The sequence below is a fragment of the Pyrus communis genome, chromosome 15 (assembly GCF_041283825.1).
Source record: "Pyrus communis isolate YQ-2024b chromosome 15, ASM4128382v1, whole genome shotgun sequence".
Classification (NCBI taxonomy): Eukaryota; Viridiplantae; Streptophyta; class Magnoliopsida; order Rosales; family Rosaceae; genus Pyrus; species Pyrus communis.
This window is the reverse complement of record NC_142579.1, coordinates 39239152-39256943: the sequence shown is the minus strand read 5'-3', so window position 1 is coordinate 39256943 and position 17792 is coordinate 39239152. Positions and strand designations below refer to the sequence as shown.

The window sequence follows — 17792 nt, the reverse complement described above, 5'->3', positions numbered from 1 at the left end:
AAAACACATTTGATTACGTTTGAAAAAAAAACTTAGAAGTACTTAAAAATTTATGGAGGTGTTCGTAGTGCATAAAGAAAACTAAAGGCTATTAAATTATTAACAATCGAGCCATAGTTATTTGTAACAATTTGAAAAATAAGAAAGAAAAAAATAACGTTAGGAAGACTAGATTTATAAATTAAATGATGTGTCACAAATAAAAAATAAACATGTTAATCAAATAATCTAATAGTTAACTTGCATGTCTTTTAGTTTATAAAATTAAGTCTTAGCATTAATTCATTTGAAAAATAAGAAAAATAGACCATTAAAAATAAAAGAAAACCAAAGGTTACGAAATTTAGTTGGTAAGTTTTGTTCGTAATTGAGGAAATTAATTGGAACCTTGGTTTAATAAAGCGTTCTCTGTCCGAACTAAAAGTCAATGAGACGCCACGTGGCAACTTATTAGGAGCTGCCAACTGACGATGCTAGAAGGTGTCAGTGACGTCAAATAGTAGTTGTGATTTTAAATTCAAAATTATTATTAGAATTGCGCGCTCTTTCGACTTCCCTCCTCTCTCTCTCTCCGCCACACCTCTTTACTTACTCAAAGCTTCTCTTACACGACTCAACGGCTACTCTCTCTCTCTCTCTCCTCCCTCCCTCCCTCCCTCCCTCCCTCCGGTTAAAGCTTCAAGCTTCTAGTTTTCGGTTTTCCTCTGCTGAAAGCTCCAAAAGCTTCATCATTTTCCCCTGATATTGTTGTGAGTCTGCGTTTTTTCATATATTCTTTCTTGAAAAAAGATAGATTTTATTTATTAATTTTATGCTTTTGAAGAAATTTGTAGCGAAATCGGTTGAGGTGATGGGGGTTGGGATTTGCTTTGTTTTCTGAGCCATTTCTTCCCTGTGTTCTAAACTTCTAATTCGTTGTTTGGTTTTGATTTCGGCTTCACTGGCGCATTTCGTGGTTTTTCGGTGTAGGTTTTCATTTTGCAAAATCTCAAGGCCAAGCATATATTATGATGATGGCTTCCAGAACTCCCGGAACGCCAAGAGCTAAGAAGGAGAAGATTGTTGTTTTAGTGTGTTTGAGGCCTCTAAGCAAAAGGGAGGAACTCGCAAAAGAACAAGTTTCGTGGGATTGCCTCGGCGATAACACCATTATTTATAAACCCCCGCCTCACGAACGTTCCGCTCAATCCGCCTCGTTTACATTTGGTGTGTAAAAACATCTAATTGTTCCCTTATCTTTGATGATTCTTATTGTACGTTTGTTATGATTGATTGTGTAGATTATTGATCACTGATTACCTGTTTTGTAGATAAAGTTTTCGGTCCTGGTTCAACCGAAGCAGTATATGAGGAAGGAGTGAGAAATGTTGCCTTGTCTTCTCTGATGGGAATTAACGGTAGTGATTATCGCTCAAATCATGTCATGTTTTTCCATCTAAATCTCTACTCGCATTGAATGGTCGTTTACGTTCTCTTGTTCGCAGCAACTATATTTGCTTATGGACAAAGTGGCAGTGGCAAGACATACACAATGAAAGGAATAATGGAAAAAGCTGTCGATGATATCTACAACCATATAACGAATGTAAGCTCCCGAAAAACCTTTTGTTGATAGTTCTATAATTTTTTTCGTTTATTGGTTCATGCCTTGGTATATGTCTTGGTCTGTTCTTCACCAAGAATTGCAGTTTTCTGCTGCTGTTTCTGCAGTTTGATTTACTAAGCAGGTGTTGCTCTGTTTGTTTGCAGACTCCAGAGAGGGAGTTTGGAATAAAAATTTCGGGACTTGAGATATACAATGAGAATGTCCGCGACTTGTTGAATACAGAATCTGTTGGCAATTTAAAGCTTCTAGATGATCCAGAGGTATTGCTTTGTAAAATTACCATAATCTTCGGTGAACTAATTAATCCTCCTTTGACTTCTCATTCAAGTTCTAGTGTTTTCTTTAATGTAGAAAGGAATCGTGGTTGAGAAATTGGTGGAGGAAGCTGCAAGCAGTCATCACCATCTGAGAAGTTTAATCGGAATTTGCGAGGGTGATTCAGTGGAGCCCTTCACTTGAGTTAGCTTCGTATTCTCTCAAAGTTTTTTCATTAGCAATTAGTTAATCAACTTGTTTTTGTGCAGCTCAAAGAGAAGTTGGTGAAACTGCTCTAAATGATAACAGTTCACGGTCTCATCAATTAATAAGGCTGGTCAGTTCCTTAATCTCTCTCGATCATAACATCTTTGATGTTTTCTAATCAAGTACTTTTCTTCTTCTGATGACTAACTAATATTGTCTTTCTGTACAGACAATTGAAAGTACAGTCCGTGAAAGTTTAGACTGCAGGACGTCTTTCGTTGCAAGCCTGGTAAATCTAAAATAAGAAACAGAAGTTTCACTTGAGTTGGATTCTTGGTTAACAGCTAAAAACTGCAATCTGAATGATCTGCAGAATTTTGTAGACCTAGCTGGAAGCGAAAGAGCTCCAGAGACGCATGCAGACGGTGTTAGGCTAAGGGAAGGCTGCCATATTAACCTTAGTTTGATGACACTTACTAACGTTATCAGAAAGCTCAGGTCAGAATCTATATAGCAGGACAGAAGGACCATTTCAAAGTTTCAAGTATGAGATTACTTGATAGATATATCTGATATATAGTCAATTTGGTTGCTCACTCTTCGAATTGATGATTATCAGTGCTGGAAAATTAAGTGGTCATATACCTTACCGAGACTCAAAGCTCACTCGCATATTGCAACATTCCCTTGGAGGAAATGCTCGCACTGCCATCATATGTACCTTGAGTCCAGCACTGAGCCACGCTGAACAATCTCGAAACACTCTCTTCTTTGCTACACAGGCAAAGGAGGTAACAAATGATGCCAGCGTGAACACGGTATCACTTATCTGCTTATCACCTTTTTTTCAGTTTTCCCTTCTAGAATACAGAAGCTATTAATCCATTTGTTTCAAAAAAAAAAATTTGCTAGGTTGTATCAGACAAGCAGCTAGTGAAACACTTGCAAAAGCAAGTAGCTAAGCTGGAAGCAGAGTTGTACACCCTTTATCCATTGAGGGAAAGAATTCAGCAGGTAAACATTCATATAACATCTGGCCGCTTGATATTTTATTTGATGTGTTTGTGTGAATGTATATGAATTTTTTTTTTAATTTAATTTTTCATAAAATATGATCCTCACTAGATGGAAATGGAAATGGAGGATTTGAGAAGTGAAAGAGATTTGGCTCAATCTCAAGCGGATGAGTTGCGCCATAAACTTGAGGTTCAGGTGAATCCCCAACTTGTGTTCGTTCTCCCTCTCGCTGTTCCCCAAGCCCTTGGTCTAACTTTCTCCTCTCCCCCGTATAAGCGTTAGTTTTAGATTTGTCATTAATTCTTGTTGTATGCCAACTTCAGAGTTTATATCCATTGGAATTACCTCATCTCTCTGTGGATAACTATCTCTCCTACACTGGTGTGCTACCAATATCATTTTATGCCAAGGAACTAGGAGATTGTGATACAGCAACAAATGCAAGGACCAAGCACTCCATTAGGCACTCGTCAACTCCTCCTTTCATGCCAAGACGTGAAGTTCTAAAACATGAAATCTCATCAGAGCAACTTTCGGAGGAACCAAGTCGAGCTCTAAAACTAGAAGTGCTTTACAAAAGCAAATTGGTGATTCCTCCTTGCATTCAAGATTTAGCTTTCAGGTGCTTGGAGGATTTATTTCGTCCTCAAATAAACTCTCTCTTACTTTCCACACAGGCAAAGGGTGAATCTAACATGGTACTACTTTTTTGCTCATCACGTTTTTCAGTTTGCATTTTTACTTACTCAGAATACAAACCTATTAATATATTTATTTCAAATACTTCGCTAGGTTGTTCCGGACAAGAAACTAGTCAAACGTTTGCAAATGGAAGTGCTCAGGCGGGAAACAGAGGTACCCACCGTGTCAAGGAAAGAAGATTTAAGAATTCAGAAGGTAAACCGTCCATACAAAGTCTTGCTTGATATTTTATATCGTGTCTGTAAATGTATATTATAGGAATATTTTATATTATGTTTTCCTAAATTTTTACTGTGTTCCAAATTCAGGTTTTAAACCAATTGGAATTACCTCATCCTTACGCAAAGAAACTTATCTTCTGCATCGGTGTGCTACCTGCAACATTTTATGCTGAGGAGCTAGGAGGCGGTGATAGGGCAAGAAATACAATGATCAGGCACTCCATGAGGCTCTCATCATTTGCTCCTTTTACGCTAAACCATGAAATTCTAAGACTTGAAGTCCTGCTGGCGCAACTTGGGGAGGGACCAAGTCGAGCTTTGGAAATAGTATTACAAAAGGAGGTAGCTATGCACGGACTAGAAAACCATGATAGGGCAAGAAATACAATGATCAGGCACCCCATGAGGCTCTCATCATTTGCTCCTTTCATGCTAAACCGTGAAATTCCAAAACTTGAAGTCCTGCTGGCGCAACTTGGGGAGGGACCAAGTCGGGCTTTGGAAATAGTATTACAAAAGGAGGTAGCCTGGCAGGGACTAGAAAACCAAGATGCAGGTGAAACTTTTTGTAACCTGCAAGCAGAGATAAAAGAAACGCATTATACCAGTTCTCGACCAAAAGAATTTGAAGTAGGAAGTTTTGTTCCTGTTAATAAAAATGAAATTCCTAGACTTCACTCACAGGGCAGCGCCATTGCAAATCTTGAAGAACAGTTTCCAAACGTGCAGTATTTTACAGACAAATTAGTGTCTCTCCCTTGCATTCAATTGTTGGCTTTGAGGTTCTTGGAGGATTTATTTTGTCCTCGTGAGGTTACTGGTGATGTTTTGGAACAAATTAAGAATGAGGTAATATAACTAGTCAAGCGTTTTATTTACTGCATTTTATTTAAATGATTCTTGAAACAATTAACTGTAATCATAATGTTCAAATGTTGTCAAGAAGATGAAACAGGACCCCTCTTGGTGTTTTGCAGCCTCTAATACATAACATAGTTCCATTGCTCGGATCTTGGCAAGAAGATGAAGCCGAAGATGATGGTGGCTTTCATCTTGAACCAGGAACATCAAATGCTGCTCCTCCAGATGTATCTGCTGTAGAATATGACTATATCAGTGAACATGTTTTTCATGTTAAAGTAGAACATCCTGCAGATAGATATGAGAAGAAGGCTATTTCTGATGAAGCCAAAGAGCTCATGGATTGTCATAGAGAGACAAGTGACAGCAGTGCATTCCATAATGGGAAGATTGATGTCTCCGTGGAAAATCGTGATTTCTTGGGCTTCCTATGTAGCAATGGTGGTCAGTTGCTGATTTGTAATACAAGTAATTGCCCTTTGGTATTTCATCAAAACTTCCAGTCTGACTTAATATGCTATAAGAAGGGTAAATATTACTGCCCCATCTGTTCATATTCTCTTGCTCATGAGAATAGGCTGGGTGAGATAGAAGAAAAGTTGAGAAGAAAGGCAGTGGCTTTTGAGGAAGTCTTCTCCGGCTGTTCTGATGGTTATATCGTTGATGAACAAGTGAATGCGCGAAATGAAAGTGGTTATGGTTGTGACGGTCAATTTGACGATGCTCAAGTTCATAACCAATTTGTCGCAGTGGAAGACAATGAGATCAAAGAAGGGACGGAGTTTGAGGTTGAAGATGAGAACAATGGTGGCAACAGTGTCAGTTGTAGAGGTGAAGGCACCAATGAAATAATTAGAGGAGGTTCTGGACACCGGTGCGTATCTGAACTTCTTGAGTTGCAACAGGATGAGGAAACTGCTGTCGAAGAAAGTTCAGACAAAAATGAAGAAGATGAAGATGGGAAAAGGGTGTCTGCGGAGAAAGAAGACGAAATTGAGAATGCAGAACTTATGCAACCAGAATCAATGGAAGTGCCCTCAAATACCATTTTTCTATCTGACACAGAGTCTCCTGTAGTGCATAAAAGAAGGGAAGACAATGAGATCAAAGAAGGGATGAAGTTTGAGGTTGAAGATGAGAACAATGACGGGGACAGTGTCAGTTGTAGAGGTGAAGGCACCAATAAAGTAATCAGAGGAGATTCAGGACACCCGTGCGTATCTGAACTGCTTGAGCTGCAACAGGATGAGGAAAGTGCTGTCGAAGAAAATTCAGACACAGATGAAGAAGATGAAGGTGGGAAAAGGGTGTTTGCGGAGAAGGAAAACGAAATTGAGAATGCAGAACTTATGCGATCAGAATCTCTGGAGATGCCCTCAAATACCATTGTTCTATCTGACACAGAGTCTCCTGTAGTGCATAAAAACCATGAAAAAGAGCCAAAGAGTTTTACCATCGTTCTGTCTGATTCCTCGGAATCTGATGCTTCAGATACTTCGTCTCCTTCCATGGAACCGGAAGTTTCAGATACTTGGTCTCCTCTACTGGGCGAGATACAGCCTAAACATAAAGCTCAAAAGACAAGAGAATCCGGAAATCAACCAACGAGGTGATTGGGGGTTAAGCTATCGATTTTGAGTTTATTTTGTGAACTTTTACATGCAGTTATCGATTGTTAATCAACTGTTTCTCCTAATATGCAGGTCAAACTTGCCACTGCCTAGAAGGAGGCGGCGTATGAGATTATACTGGACAAGAGAAGAAGAAGAAAAGTTGAAGGTATTTAATTATCTAAATTGAAGTAGTATCATGGATGTGTGATTTCATCCAGATTATATAAACCATCTTGTTGTTACGCTTCATTTCGAAATTCAAATTGTCGTTTCTATGATTTCTTTCATTTTCTTAAAACTTACAAATGCTTAAACTATCCATTTCCAATCAAGTTCTTGGAAATTTTCTATTTTGTAGTTGCGTCGGAATCTAACTGAAGTAACCTTATGGTCCAGGAGCTTGTGAACAGTTTTCCAACCACTGGAAAGAACCGATGCTGGAAGAAAATTTTGGAAAATGGTCGTGATGTATTTCACAAGGATCGAACTCCGAATGATCTGAGAAATAAATGGGGAAAGATGCGGGTGAAAGGTGCGGTTGATCACTTTTTAACTCTCCGAGAAAACATTTGTTCCATTCGAAAAATGAATTGAGGAAGGAGTTGCTTCGATCTCTATGACTATTTAATCACATTTACACATATATTTCTCTAAAACGAAGATGTTATATCGCTTTGGTGCAGGCAATGCTGAATTCTGACTTCTGAAAGCGGCGAACTGTACAGACCGTACTCAAACCTCGCTTCGTGACCATCGACATTCTTTGAGATTTTGGATCAAAGAATTTGACTTGATATGTATATTGACTTAGTAGCATTATGTAAAAATGTTTTTGCATCCTAAGAAACCTGTACATATCTCAGCATTTGCAAAAAGTATAGCAGCAGGCCATCAGTGACTCATACACCAGAAGGCTAGCCAGACATAAAACTAAAACTTGGATTACAAGAAACCGATGTGAATTACAACGATATGAGTTAAAAACCAAGACTGCATACGAACAAACTAATTACCATAAGGAGAAAATATCGAAATTTGCTCCAGATATATTGATAAGCCTGGTCTTAATCTTCTGTAGCTTTCGCTACGAGAAACCCTTGGCTGCCTCGTAACGAGAAACATAGTACAAGTTCATGAGGAGATGGTAAAATATATAACAAGAAAGACAAAATTGTTTGTATATTTTCTTTCTAAGACATTTCATGGATGAAATGACCACTTCTAACCTCTCTCTCTCTCTCTCTCTCTCAACTGTAATTACAATCCTATCACAACCAATCGAACATATACTTTTCAGTAAAGATTTGGACCACAAGAAATCAACATATCATGTACAATTTGGTATTAGAACAAACCAGAGGCTTGAGTCCCAGCGGGACTATTCAGCAGGACAATCAGCAAGCATTTACAAGAGTCCCAGCGCAGGACTATAGGACAGCATACTTCACAAGCGGTAGTGTCCTTGCCACTACCAGTTCATCCATGGACTTGAAGCTCCATCTTCTATTCAACGAGCCGAGCATGTGCCGATGGTTACCTCTCTTTCCTGGTGGTTTCTTATTTCCTTTGAGACAATCTTGAGTTTTGTGGATGTAAGGAAATCATCGTCCTCTAGATCACTGAAAGATATGTCGTCTTCATTGATCGCGTGAATAGCTGTTCCACTATACCCATCTAATTCTGAATCTTCCTCTGGCCAGTCATCATCGTCATCATTTTCGTAGATATTATCTAGCATCTTCGAGGATGGACCAACTGTTAGATTCTTTTCCTCACTCTTAATGATGGGCTTTTCTTCAATAACAGACTTATCAATAAATGCGATTTCATCACTCTCAACTGGGTGCTTCTCAGTCTCATAAGCCGTGGGGGACATTGTTGATTCACAAGGATATGTCCTTAGCATCTTGTCCTCATAATAAACACTACAGGATGAGACTGGAGCACAATCTTCATGTAGTATATTGGAATGGTCTTTTAAAAAAGAAGGGTTTCTTCCAAATTGATCATCTTCTAATGCAGTATAACAATGTAGCTCCTGCATCCACATTGCTCTGGCTTCCATTACCTGCGACCAATATGATATACTACATTAAATTTCTAATCAAACAAATAGTGCCATTTTTCTGGAACCATCTAGAATTCCTAAATCCTAACTTTATCCCAAACCGGGAAGATCACCTGCAACCTAAATAGACTATTGAAGTTGAACATCTAGAACTACGAAATTCCACCCCGGGACAACCCCATGGAGGAGTTCAAGCAGCTACTAGCATCCAATAACAACGAGGACTTGTGATATACAATCGAGCTGATCATGAATGGCATGAAGCAGCATTTCCATCATTACAATGCCACAAAGTGTAGTTACTAAGTTCAACTAATCCTTATAGTGTCAACTGATTCCACTTTAATATAACTTTAAATCTCAGGGTTTAAGTTGGAAGAAGAATCAAATTTAATCAATTAACTGGCAGACACTAATAGTAATAATACAAAGAGGGAAGCTTACTTGGGGTGTGGACAAGATCTCAGCGTCCTGCTTATTGAGCCTCGAATGCAGAAGAACAAAATAGACTTTCCAGAAGTAACTCTCGCTCATATGGCACGGACAGAGTTCAAATCTCAAAGCAGCTAATCTTGGCGCAAGATGTTCAATCACCGTAGCATGCTCTTGCTGGGCATCAGACATGTCAAAATCTAAAATAAGAAAGGTGTATCAATTAGACACCAATCCCAAAACTGCATACTTAGAAAAAGCAACAATCTTGATCAAGAAAATCGAAAAATAAAAAAACCTATGTTCAAGTATTCCCTCCATTCCTCCCCTCCCCGCCCCCCAACCAAATGTAATTTAACCCATCTTCCAACAATTTTACAATGCACTATCTCAAATTTCTGCGACTAATATCAACTGCATTGTGCATAAAATTAAAATCCATCACCGCAACGAGACAAGCTACGAACCATAAGCAACTCTACTGCCACAACCTTATGCATTGTACTACCAAAATCAAATGAATCTTCAATAACACATTGAAATTCGAAGATTAACCCAGCAATTTGAAGGATAATAATGCAATATACATTTGAACTGCACGAAATTTTCCACATTTCAAAAATTCGCCAATGAGATCTGAATCCTACATTGAAAAATACATACAGTATACAATTTCGTATACGTATTTCCATACATACCGCCCAAATCCTCCTCTTCGTCGAGAGGAAAGTCCAGCCACGTCTCCGGATGCATCGCGATGTTCCTCGCGAACGCCAGCACCTCCTCAGTGACCCCTACGGCGCAATCCTCCTCCTCTTCTCCTTCACCAAAATCCATCGCCAATTGATCGGGCGGTTCGGATCGACCGATGTCGGGAGGATCCGTTCGATTACTGGATGGCAATGAAGGGTACGGCGGGGGCGGTGGGGGCGGCGGCGGAGCGAGGAATGATGCGACCCCCCAGAATTGACGGGTCAGCGTCTGCTTGAATTCGTCCAAATCTTCCCTCACGCCTCGGGTCTGGTCGTCGTCTTCGTTCTCCTTATCTGAAGATTCAATTTCGCTTCTTCGAACGACGTCGTTGTCGGTGGTGGTTGGGATTGCTGATTCGTTGGGTACGACGTCGTTCTCGGCGTCGCCGTCCTCGTCGAGCCGGAGAGAGTCAGCGAGAGAGCGAGCGAGCCATGACATTTTTTTTTTTTTTTTTGGAGTGGAAGAAAAAAGTGACGGATTTGAAAAAAAAAAAAAAAAAAAATGAAGGAAATGGGACGTTCGAAAAAGGTTCGGGAAAGTGCGGGGAAGAGTTCCGGTGTGTTTTGAACTGCCGTCGTCGATGTTCGTGGAGCATATGGGATAGCGACACGTGTGCATGTTCCCGGGTGAAAACAACCGAATTATTTTGTCCGGCACGAGAAGATTTAGGTAGATCCGGATATGATTTATTCAATCATATGGAGCTCGAAAAGTGCCTAAGAACGACACGTCGTACGATTAGGACGAAATTATATTAAGAATGGTGTCTTAACGAAATACTCATAATACTGTTCACTTTTAACGTTAAAGATATTTTTATACTAAAATATCATTTCTGATATTATTCACTCACAACAACTTTTTATTCTTTTGATTAAAACTCAAAGCTTTTAAATCATTTTCATTAGTTTTTCTTATTAAGAATTTTCATGGGCAGTAGAAAGGTGAATGAAACTTTACTTTCCAAGCTTGAAGCCCATGAATTAAATGCATTTTGGGCTTAATGCAATAAAAGAGTTCCAACTTAAAAAACCCAAATACGACTTAAGTTCACTGTCTGTCACGAGGGATTCTGATGTTACAAGTTCACATAGCGTGCTATCTCGAGAAACTACTTTTATTTATATTTTTGTCAAACGATATATTTTGTTAAATTCGATGTTAGATTAGTCATCAACGGGGTTTGAACCATGTTGTCATGCAAAAACTCAATGCATTTTCATCACTATGGTAAATGGCCACTTGCAACGAAACTAATTCTATATTACAACTGAATTTTATGACTATAAAAGAGTATAATTGAATTTGCATATACATACCTAATGTTTATAATGCTATATAAAATAAATAAATAACAGATAATTGATGGGTCCAGACAGGGAAGTTGCTTGACAAAATAACAAAAAAGATGAAGGTATTGATGAGTTGCTTTGAGTAACATTTATTTTTCTTTATTTGAAAAAAAAAATGAGAAAAAAATGTTTTGTTTATCAAAAATAACAAATTTCGTTAAGTTCCAGTATGAGATGCCAAGTCATGAAAATGTTACAAGTTTCATCCCAAGTAAGTAAAAGTTACATAAGAAGTCCATATTATTTCAACAATTTGCTTGACCTTCGTCTCAATGTTGGTAGGTTGAGTTGGTGGTTTTGCGTTGGGTTTAAAGGTGATGGCCTGATTAGGGTGGTGGTTACCGTTAGTTGGTGGAGGCTATACTTAAATGACTAGTTGATTTAGCTGATTTTTAACAAATGCTTAACGGATGTGACATTTTTAATAGATTAGATACTTGTTTGAAATGTTTAAAAATATCGAGACCAATCTAGAAATAATACTAAAATGTTAGGATTTTAAATACTCAATTCTTTTTTTATTTTTGGCTACATTATTGTTAATGTATATCCATTCAAAGATGCTAGATGTTGCAACTGTCGCAAAAGGAGTTTTGGGTTGTCAATGTCGTCGTCTCTCCTTTTCAAGTAGACAAGGTTTCAACCCTCTTTTCCCCCACTCCACTCCACTCCACTCCAAAATTTGGACAAATTTCTTTTCATTACCAAAGGGCCCAAAAGGAAGAAGTGTCCATGTGCACCCGTTCGTGACAGCAAAAGTGAAATGTGAGGGCCCTTTAAACCCCACCCTTCGACATCTAAGTTTCAACAAAGTTAATTCTGAGCAGGCGAGCAGACTAAAGTTCTAAAGCATGTAACACACAATTTGAGGTCCATTTGAGATTGCTTCTGGAAAGTTTAAAAACGTTGTTTTACAACTAAAGGGGATCCTGACTGCGTTTGACAGAAAAAAATTAGAAGTGTTTTTGGGTGCTAAATACTTATTTAAGAAACACTTTCAGGTGTGTTTTTTAGGATGTGTTTGAGTTTTCAGTAAAAATTTGAACATGTTTATAATGAATTCATTTTTAACATAAACTCTTATGAGTAAACGTGCTTCGTACACAAGGAATCACAAACGAATCCTTAAACAACACTTTGTAAAACTTATTATGAACTTATGGTGTGATAAATATTTTAGAGCGTTAAGAACAATTTCGTATATTGTATAGATTTCCAAATTTAGTCATTCAAAAATCCATTTTAGGGTTAAAATAAAAAATAAAAAAAAACCGTCAAGTTCCGTTTTTTATAGTTTGATTTTTGAAATGTTAAAATTTCCAGGAATCTACATTCTACACTATAAATATTTTTACAGCAATACAAAAACTTTAGCTATAAAAAAAATATTGAAACTTTGGAAACCCAGATAAAGAATAACCCTTCTTCAATGTTAAAAGAAGAGCAAACCAATCATAAATAAACACGTATTTGAATAATTGAAATGAAAAATATAATTAGACACTTGTTCATTTATAATCAGATTTCGACTCTTCGTTCAACAGCAAAGCATTTTTCACCCTAAAATGGAATGTTAGCTGTTGGGACCCTGCACTGCAAATTTCATCTTTAAGACGATGATCAATGATCACTGATAGGACTTTGGGATTAATATTTGGCTAATTTTTCTCTGATATTTCTTAATTTATGTTGTCCACTGAATTTCATTGGAATTTATTTTTAATACTATGATGGTCCAATTACTTTGGTGATCGATGATGAAATGTGAATGATGAGTAATTAAAAGCTCAGTCAATTTTTATACCCCTTTGTCGTTTTAACCTTTTCCATTCACGTACGAAACAAGAAACCTCCTGTGTTTCTTTTCTGCTGTACCAGCTTTTTCCAGAGAGTAAGACATTGTTCACTTTTTCTCTTCCTTGCCATTCAATTCCCGTACAATAAATGAATGGCAAACAAAACAAGCAAAACCCAAAATCCTCCCTTTCCTCTCACCCGAATTTGAATCTTCTCCTGACCTCATAGTTCAAAACCTAAGGATGATGGAATTCGGACCGTCCTGTGAGAGAAAAAGAGATCTGAAGTCTTGATTTGTGTGAGATGAACCAGCGAAATGAATTAATAAAGATTACGATCAATTTGGGCGATCTCTGTTCCTTGGGCTCCAAATAATGAGGTATGGAGAAGATCTATATCCCTCCCACCCATCTCTCACCTATAATATCTCAAGTTATCCAAGGTGAAAAAAAAGATTTGTAACTCTCTCCTATGGTAAAAACTTTGATATGTCAACCTGGTAGTTCGAATGGTCAAACACTCTCACAAGAAAACGTTTTTCTTTGTGTTTGGGTATCATCCGCCCTCGTGTAGGTACTATTTTGAATATTCTCTTACTATGTATTTGGGTATCATCCGACATTGTATAGGTTCTTTTTCCCAATGCATGTGGTCTCAACCTAGGTCTGACCAAGTTCAAGTTGCTCTACTAAAATTTTTCTACTATGGTTGTATATCTCTTAGTGTCTATAACGAGATCACGAGTCATTTAAGGAGAAGATTACTAGATATTCTCGATTGTATATCTCCTTATGTTTATCTCTTTCGTTGCGGGATTTAGAATTGAACTACTCCAACTTAGAACGGTACAGTGTCAAACATAAATAGGTGGAATATAAGTGAATGGAAATTCAAAACTCTTGATGGGAAAAGTATGAGAATCAATTAGGCAGTGCAGGCAAGCAACATCAACTACAGTTGACAGTTCAGAGCTCATGACAGAAGCTTTCACCTTCACTCAACTTCTTTACAGAGACATGATAAAAATAAATAAATAACAAAAACTGCCCTACTCTGGAAATTGAAAAAAAAAAAAAAAAGAACAAACAATTTGCCTGTGAGAGACAAAAATATTAACTCCATTTGGATTCAAACTTGCTGAGGGTTATTGGCAAACTCAGCTCAAAATTGCCAGCTGATATGGACAGTGGAATTACAAATTCGAAAACTGCAACAGAGTGCGCGTCCGCTTCGAGCTTGTCGGCTTTGTAGTACAACTGAGGATCAGCAAATCTTGGGTCCGACTGGCACCCGGATGGATCAGCGTATCATATTTACCAGAAAATGGAAATACATTGCCCAAATCGACCCACATTATGATGTTTCTTCTGGTGGCGGAAACAATCGATCCAAATCAAAGATGTTGAAGTATACACAAGAAAGATGGGTACCTCAGAAACACCATAGGACCTTTTGTCTTGAATTTTCTTGGATCCCAAACAAGCTCTGCGGCTCCTTTTATCCATTGGGACAGAGAAAAATTGAGAGAATGTATATCAACAAAGTGCCATTTTTTACTTCATTGTATTGTTCTAGTAAGCTTACATTTCGAAATGAATAGTGTAGCGGTGTAATTTAGACTACACAACTTCAAGAGCTCAGCAGCTCTTTGCTTCAATACAGGATTGCAACCACTTTGAATTACAAGCAGCAGCTTGGCTGCCAAACCCGCCTCTACCGCAAGCGAAGCGCATTCGTCTGGCGCGAGCTTGCAGACCGCCCACAAGATCGATAATGCGAGCTGAGTGCAGCTTTCTGAAACCTTCATCAGTAGTCTAACTACACTGGGGATTGTTTTGGGACAATCTTTCAAAGCCTGCCTTCCCTCGGGAAGTGTTGACAAAACTTCTAGGACATGAAGGGCTATCTCCAAACACTCGTGATTCAAACCGGGCAAGAGCTCAATCAATTGAGGAACTGCCCCAACGCTCACAACCGAGTTCCTGACCGATTCGTGGGAACAAATTGTCTTGAGCAAACTGAGACCAGGCGAAACCCCATTAGGGTTCCTTTTATCCTTGACCAATCTCAACAATCCAACCACAAGACGTAAGCTTGAGACATTTTCCGCCTCCAAATCCTTGCCCTCCATCAAAACCTCAATCAATTTCGTGCAATTGATCTTCGTCTCAATCGATCCCTCGTTCAACATATCAACCATCAACGAAACCTTTGCAGGTTGCATCAGACTCGTCATGGACTCTGAACTGAGCTCCAAATTCACAAGAGTCCCAATTGCTTCCGACCCAACGGCATGCGAAGTGAAAGGACCCAACAGAGAGGAGATCAAAGCAACACCCCCGTTGTCCACCACTGTGTTCTGAGCAGAAGCATGAGCTGCCACTACCCTTCTGAGCTCCTTGAGACCTTGAACTCTGGCTTGGCCCTTAACCTTCTTCAATGTCTCCAAAATCTCCAGAACCCTCCCCTGCACGTCCTCTGACCGCTTCTTCATCGCGACGTACTTCTGAGAAAACCAGCTGCAAATCAACTGGTGAAGGGTGTTATTTGGCGTGACTGAATCATCCCAAAGCTCCTGCATTGTTGTGGGGCAAGTGTAGTGCCCCAAAGAGAACCATCTGAGAATGTTCGATCTCTCGTAGGTCTGACCCGTGCAAAGGGTCACCGGATCCTGCATTGGCTCCAACGAAATCGGGCAGATGAACACTGAAGGAATCTCAATGGACTCCAGCTCCTCAATCATCTTCTTCAGATCCAACTTCTCCGCCACAACACCGACTCCGCCACCGCAAATTAACCCGCCTCCGCCGCCCAAAATCCCATCTTTCACCGCGGTTTCCAGATCTAGAACCTGCCCACCACTGCCTGCATCAAACTTCATCCCCCCACAACTTCTTTTCCACCCAGATGGATGGTACATAAGCAATTTCAAAACCCCTTTTTCCTCAGACCAAGAACAAAATCACACAAAACAACAATTGGGTATTTGAGATTTGAACTTCAACACCCCCAAAACCCACAAACACCAGAAAACAAGGATTCAACTCGAAGACCAATCTGTCCCATCATGAGATTAACAAGCGTGCGGCAAAGAAAATCTAGAGAGAGAAGTGTGGAAGTGAAAGAAAGGAAGGAAGAGTTTCTCTCTCTCCTTTACTCTCTTTGGCTAAACCTTCTCATTGACAAATACAAGCAACAAAGACCATCAAAATGCAAAGGGGATCTCTTTTATTTTCTTCCTCCTCCTCTCCCAATTTTTCCTGCTTTATCTGATCTCTTTTTTCTATGGTCAAAACTCAAAAGGCCCACCTTCCTTCGCCTCCTCCACCACCACTACCACAACCCCATCATTTTCTCATCACCAAATCAAGCAAAATCATCAACTAGTAGCACTAGTAATCTTCCTTCTCCAATACCAAAGCTCTCTCTCTCTACTCACTCACTCACTCACTTCCTCTTCAAGCTCAATAAAAAGTTCGAAATCATAAATAAACCCCCCAGATCAGGGAAAAAGCTATCAAAAGCAATAAAAAGATACCAAACTCACTCATACCACTCAACCCAAATGACCCAAAAATTAAAAATATAAATCAAATTCCCAGAAAGAATTGAAATTTACAAGAAAAAAAATGCTCAGCATACCATTGATAGCGAGTGAGGAAAAAGACGGGAGGGAGAAAAAAAAAATTAAAGCTACCTTCTTCCGCACAGTCTCCCCCACTGCTCCTGCTTGGTCTTCTTGTGGGGGCAGGTGACGAAAACCCCCAAAAATTTGTTTATTTTTATTAATTTTTTGAAAGAAAATTATGGATTTGTATGCGAGGGCGACCGGGTATAGCCGGTGGCGGCAAGTTCAGGTTTGAGCAACTGTGCACCACACGTGCAGTCATAGCTACAGTCACAGTACTATGACATATCTGATGATATTTTGTGTTTTATTTTTATTTTATTTTTTGGTATTATTGATATTCAACGTAATTATGCAACCGATGCAAGTTAGGATAAAGGCTCCTTTTGACTGGAATATAAAGTGTGTTTGACTGATAAACTACATATTCATAATACACCTTTTTTATAACTTTTATTTTTAATACCACTAAAATACAGATAAACTACCAAAGTCTAGTTCGTGGTAGCAGTTTCTACTGTGGTTTGAGAATAAACAGCCATAAAAAATAAAAAAAGTAAATAAGTGTTTCTTAAGCTATAGTGATCAAAATTCTTTTAGAAAAAAAAAAGATGGGAATATGATTGTCAATATGAAAGTTTCATTAATTGGTATTGTTCACAACCTCCAATAAAAAAAAACAGAATTACTTCTGCTTTCTACTGTTTTGAAGTCATTTACCAAACACAATTAATGTCCCAATTTTTTTAAGGAACAACTTTTTTAAAAAAATTAAGCAACCACATATCAACCGTAAAAGTAAAAGAGCATTTAAAGTTGTCCATAAAAAATAACTTGTATGAAACAAAAACTTTAAAATAACAATATCTCCAATAAATTATACAATATTAAGTGAAAAATTTAAAATACGTGATAACATAAAATCCTAAAGAGTAGTTAAGTTATTCTTCTCCACAACTATAATCTTGTCATGTTAGGTATGTCTCCCATGGTCAGATCCAACCACCTATGACCAGCATTTGCCTAAACTAATATTAGTTGTTTAAAAGTATATATACATATAATTTTTGGAGGAACCCTAAAAAAAATATACATACAATTGTTGGAGGAACCCATACAAAATTTTAAGAAAAAGTAGTGGTTGGATGGAATGGTTGGAGAAATATTTTAAGATGATAGACAATGTATTAACTTCAGTAGTTTTATTAAATTATAGAAATATTAAATGCCTCATCAAATTTATTAAGTGGGTTTTACTTGTTCATATTTTTCATATGAAT

At 38.3% G+C, this 17792-nt stretch overlaps 2 protein-coding genes and 1 pseudogene across 4 annotated transcripts; 1 reads left to right on the top strand and 2 right to left on the bottom strand.

Moving 5' to 3' along the window:
- Positions 1 to 975: 975 nt before the first annotated feature.
- On the top strand, positions 976 to 7357 carry LOC148690990 (uncharacterized). 2 transcript variants are annotated; one of them, XM_088686068.1, is made up of 18 exons: positions 976 to 1206; positions 1311 to 1397; positions 1485 to 1585; positions 1750 to 1866; positions 1958 to 2039; positions 2131 to 2198; positions 2298 to 2357; positions 2442 to 2566; positions 2688 to 2886; positions 2981 to 3082; positions 3194 to 3280; positions 3409 to 3783; positions 3878 to 3982; positions 4096 to 4857; positions 4986 to 6478; positions 6573 to 6648; positions 6879 to 7014; positions 7166 to 7357. In XM_088686068.1, exons 1-18 carry the CDS (start codon positions 1008 to 1010, stop codon positions 7180 to 7182), a joined length of 4191 nt encoding a protein of 1396 aa, XP_088542194.1. In that variant the 5' UTR covers positions 976 to 1007; the 3' UTR covers positions 7183 to 7357. The 2 variants fall into 2 exon arrangements, with proteins under 2 accessions (XP_088542194.1, XP_088542193.1); XM_088686067.1 differs by lacking the exon at positions 7166 to 7357 and having other exon boundaries at positions 6879 to 7130.
- A 134-nt stretch (positions 7358 to 7491) lies between these two features.
- LOC137716967 (uncharacterized) lies at positions 7492 to 10266 on the bottom strand. Its single transcript, XM_068456303.2, has 3 exons — positions 9681 to 10266; positions 8995 to 9182; positions 7492 to 8550 (listed from the first exon to the last, which is right to left on the bottom strand). The coding sequence occupies exons 1-3, from the start codon at positions 10171 to 10173 to the stop codon at positions 7990 to 7992; spliced, it is 1242 nt and encodes a 413-aa protein (XP_068312404.1). The 5' UTR covers positions 10174 to 10266; the 3' UTR covers positions 7492 to 7989.
- A 3517-nt stretch (positions 10267 to 13783) lies between these two features.
- LOC137743221 (U-box domain-containing protein 30 pseudogene) lies at positions 13784 to 16665 on the bottom strand (annotated as a pseudogene). The gene has a single exon (XR_015957060.1). The product of XR_015957060.1 is annotated as a U-box domain-containing protein 30 pseudogene (transcript).
- Positions 16666 to 17792: the final 1127 nt, after the last annotated feature.

Bases quoted from the DNA above. Each gene is read 5' to 3' on its own strand.
- LOC148690990 (XM_088686067.1), top strand. From the start codon at position 1,008: ATGATGATGGCTTCCAGAACTCCCGGAACGCCAAGAGCTAAGAAGGAG. The intron at 1,398-1,484 runs GTAGTGATTATC...TCTTGTTCGCAG, and splicing joins TTCTCTGATGGGAATTAACG to CAACTATATTTGCTTATGGA. The intron at 1,586-1,749 runs GTAAGCTCCCGA...GTTTGTTTGCAG, and splicing joins TCTACAACCATATAACGAAT to ACTCCAGAGAGGGAGTTTGG.
- LOC137716967 (XM_068456303.2), bottom strand. From the start codon at position 10,173: ATGTCATGGCTCGCTCGCTCTCTCGCTGACTCTCTCCGGCTCGACGAG. The intron at 9,183-9,680 runs GTATGTATGGAA...TTCTTATTTTAG, and splicing joins CGAAGAGGAGGATTTGGGCG to ATTTTGACATGTCTGATGCC. The intron at 8,551-8,994 runs GTAAGCTTCCCT...TATTGGTCGCAG, and splicing joins AGATCTTGTCCACACCCCAA to GTAATGGAAGCCAGAGCAAT.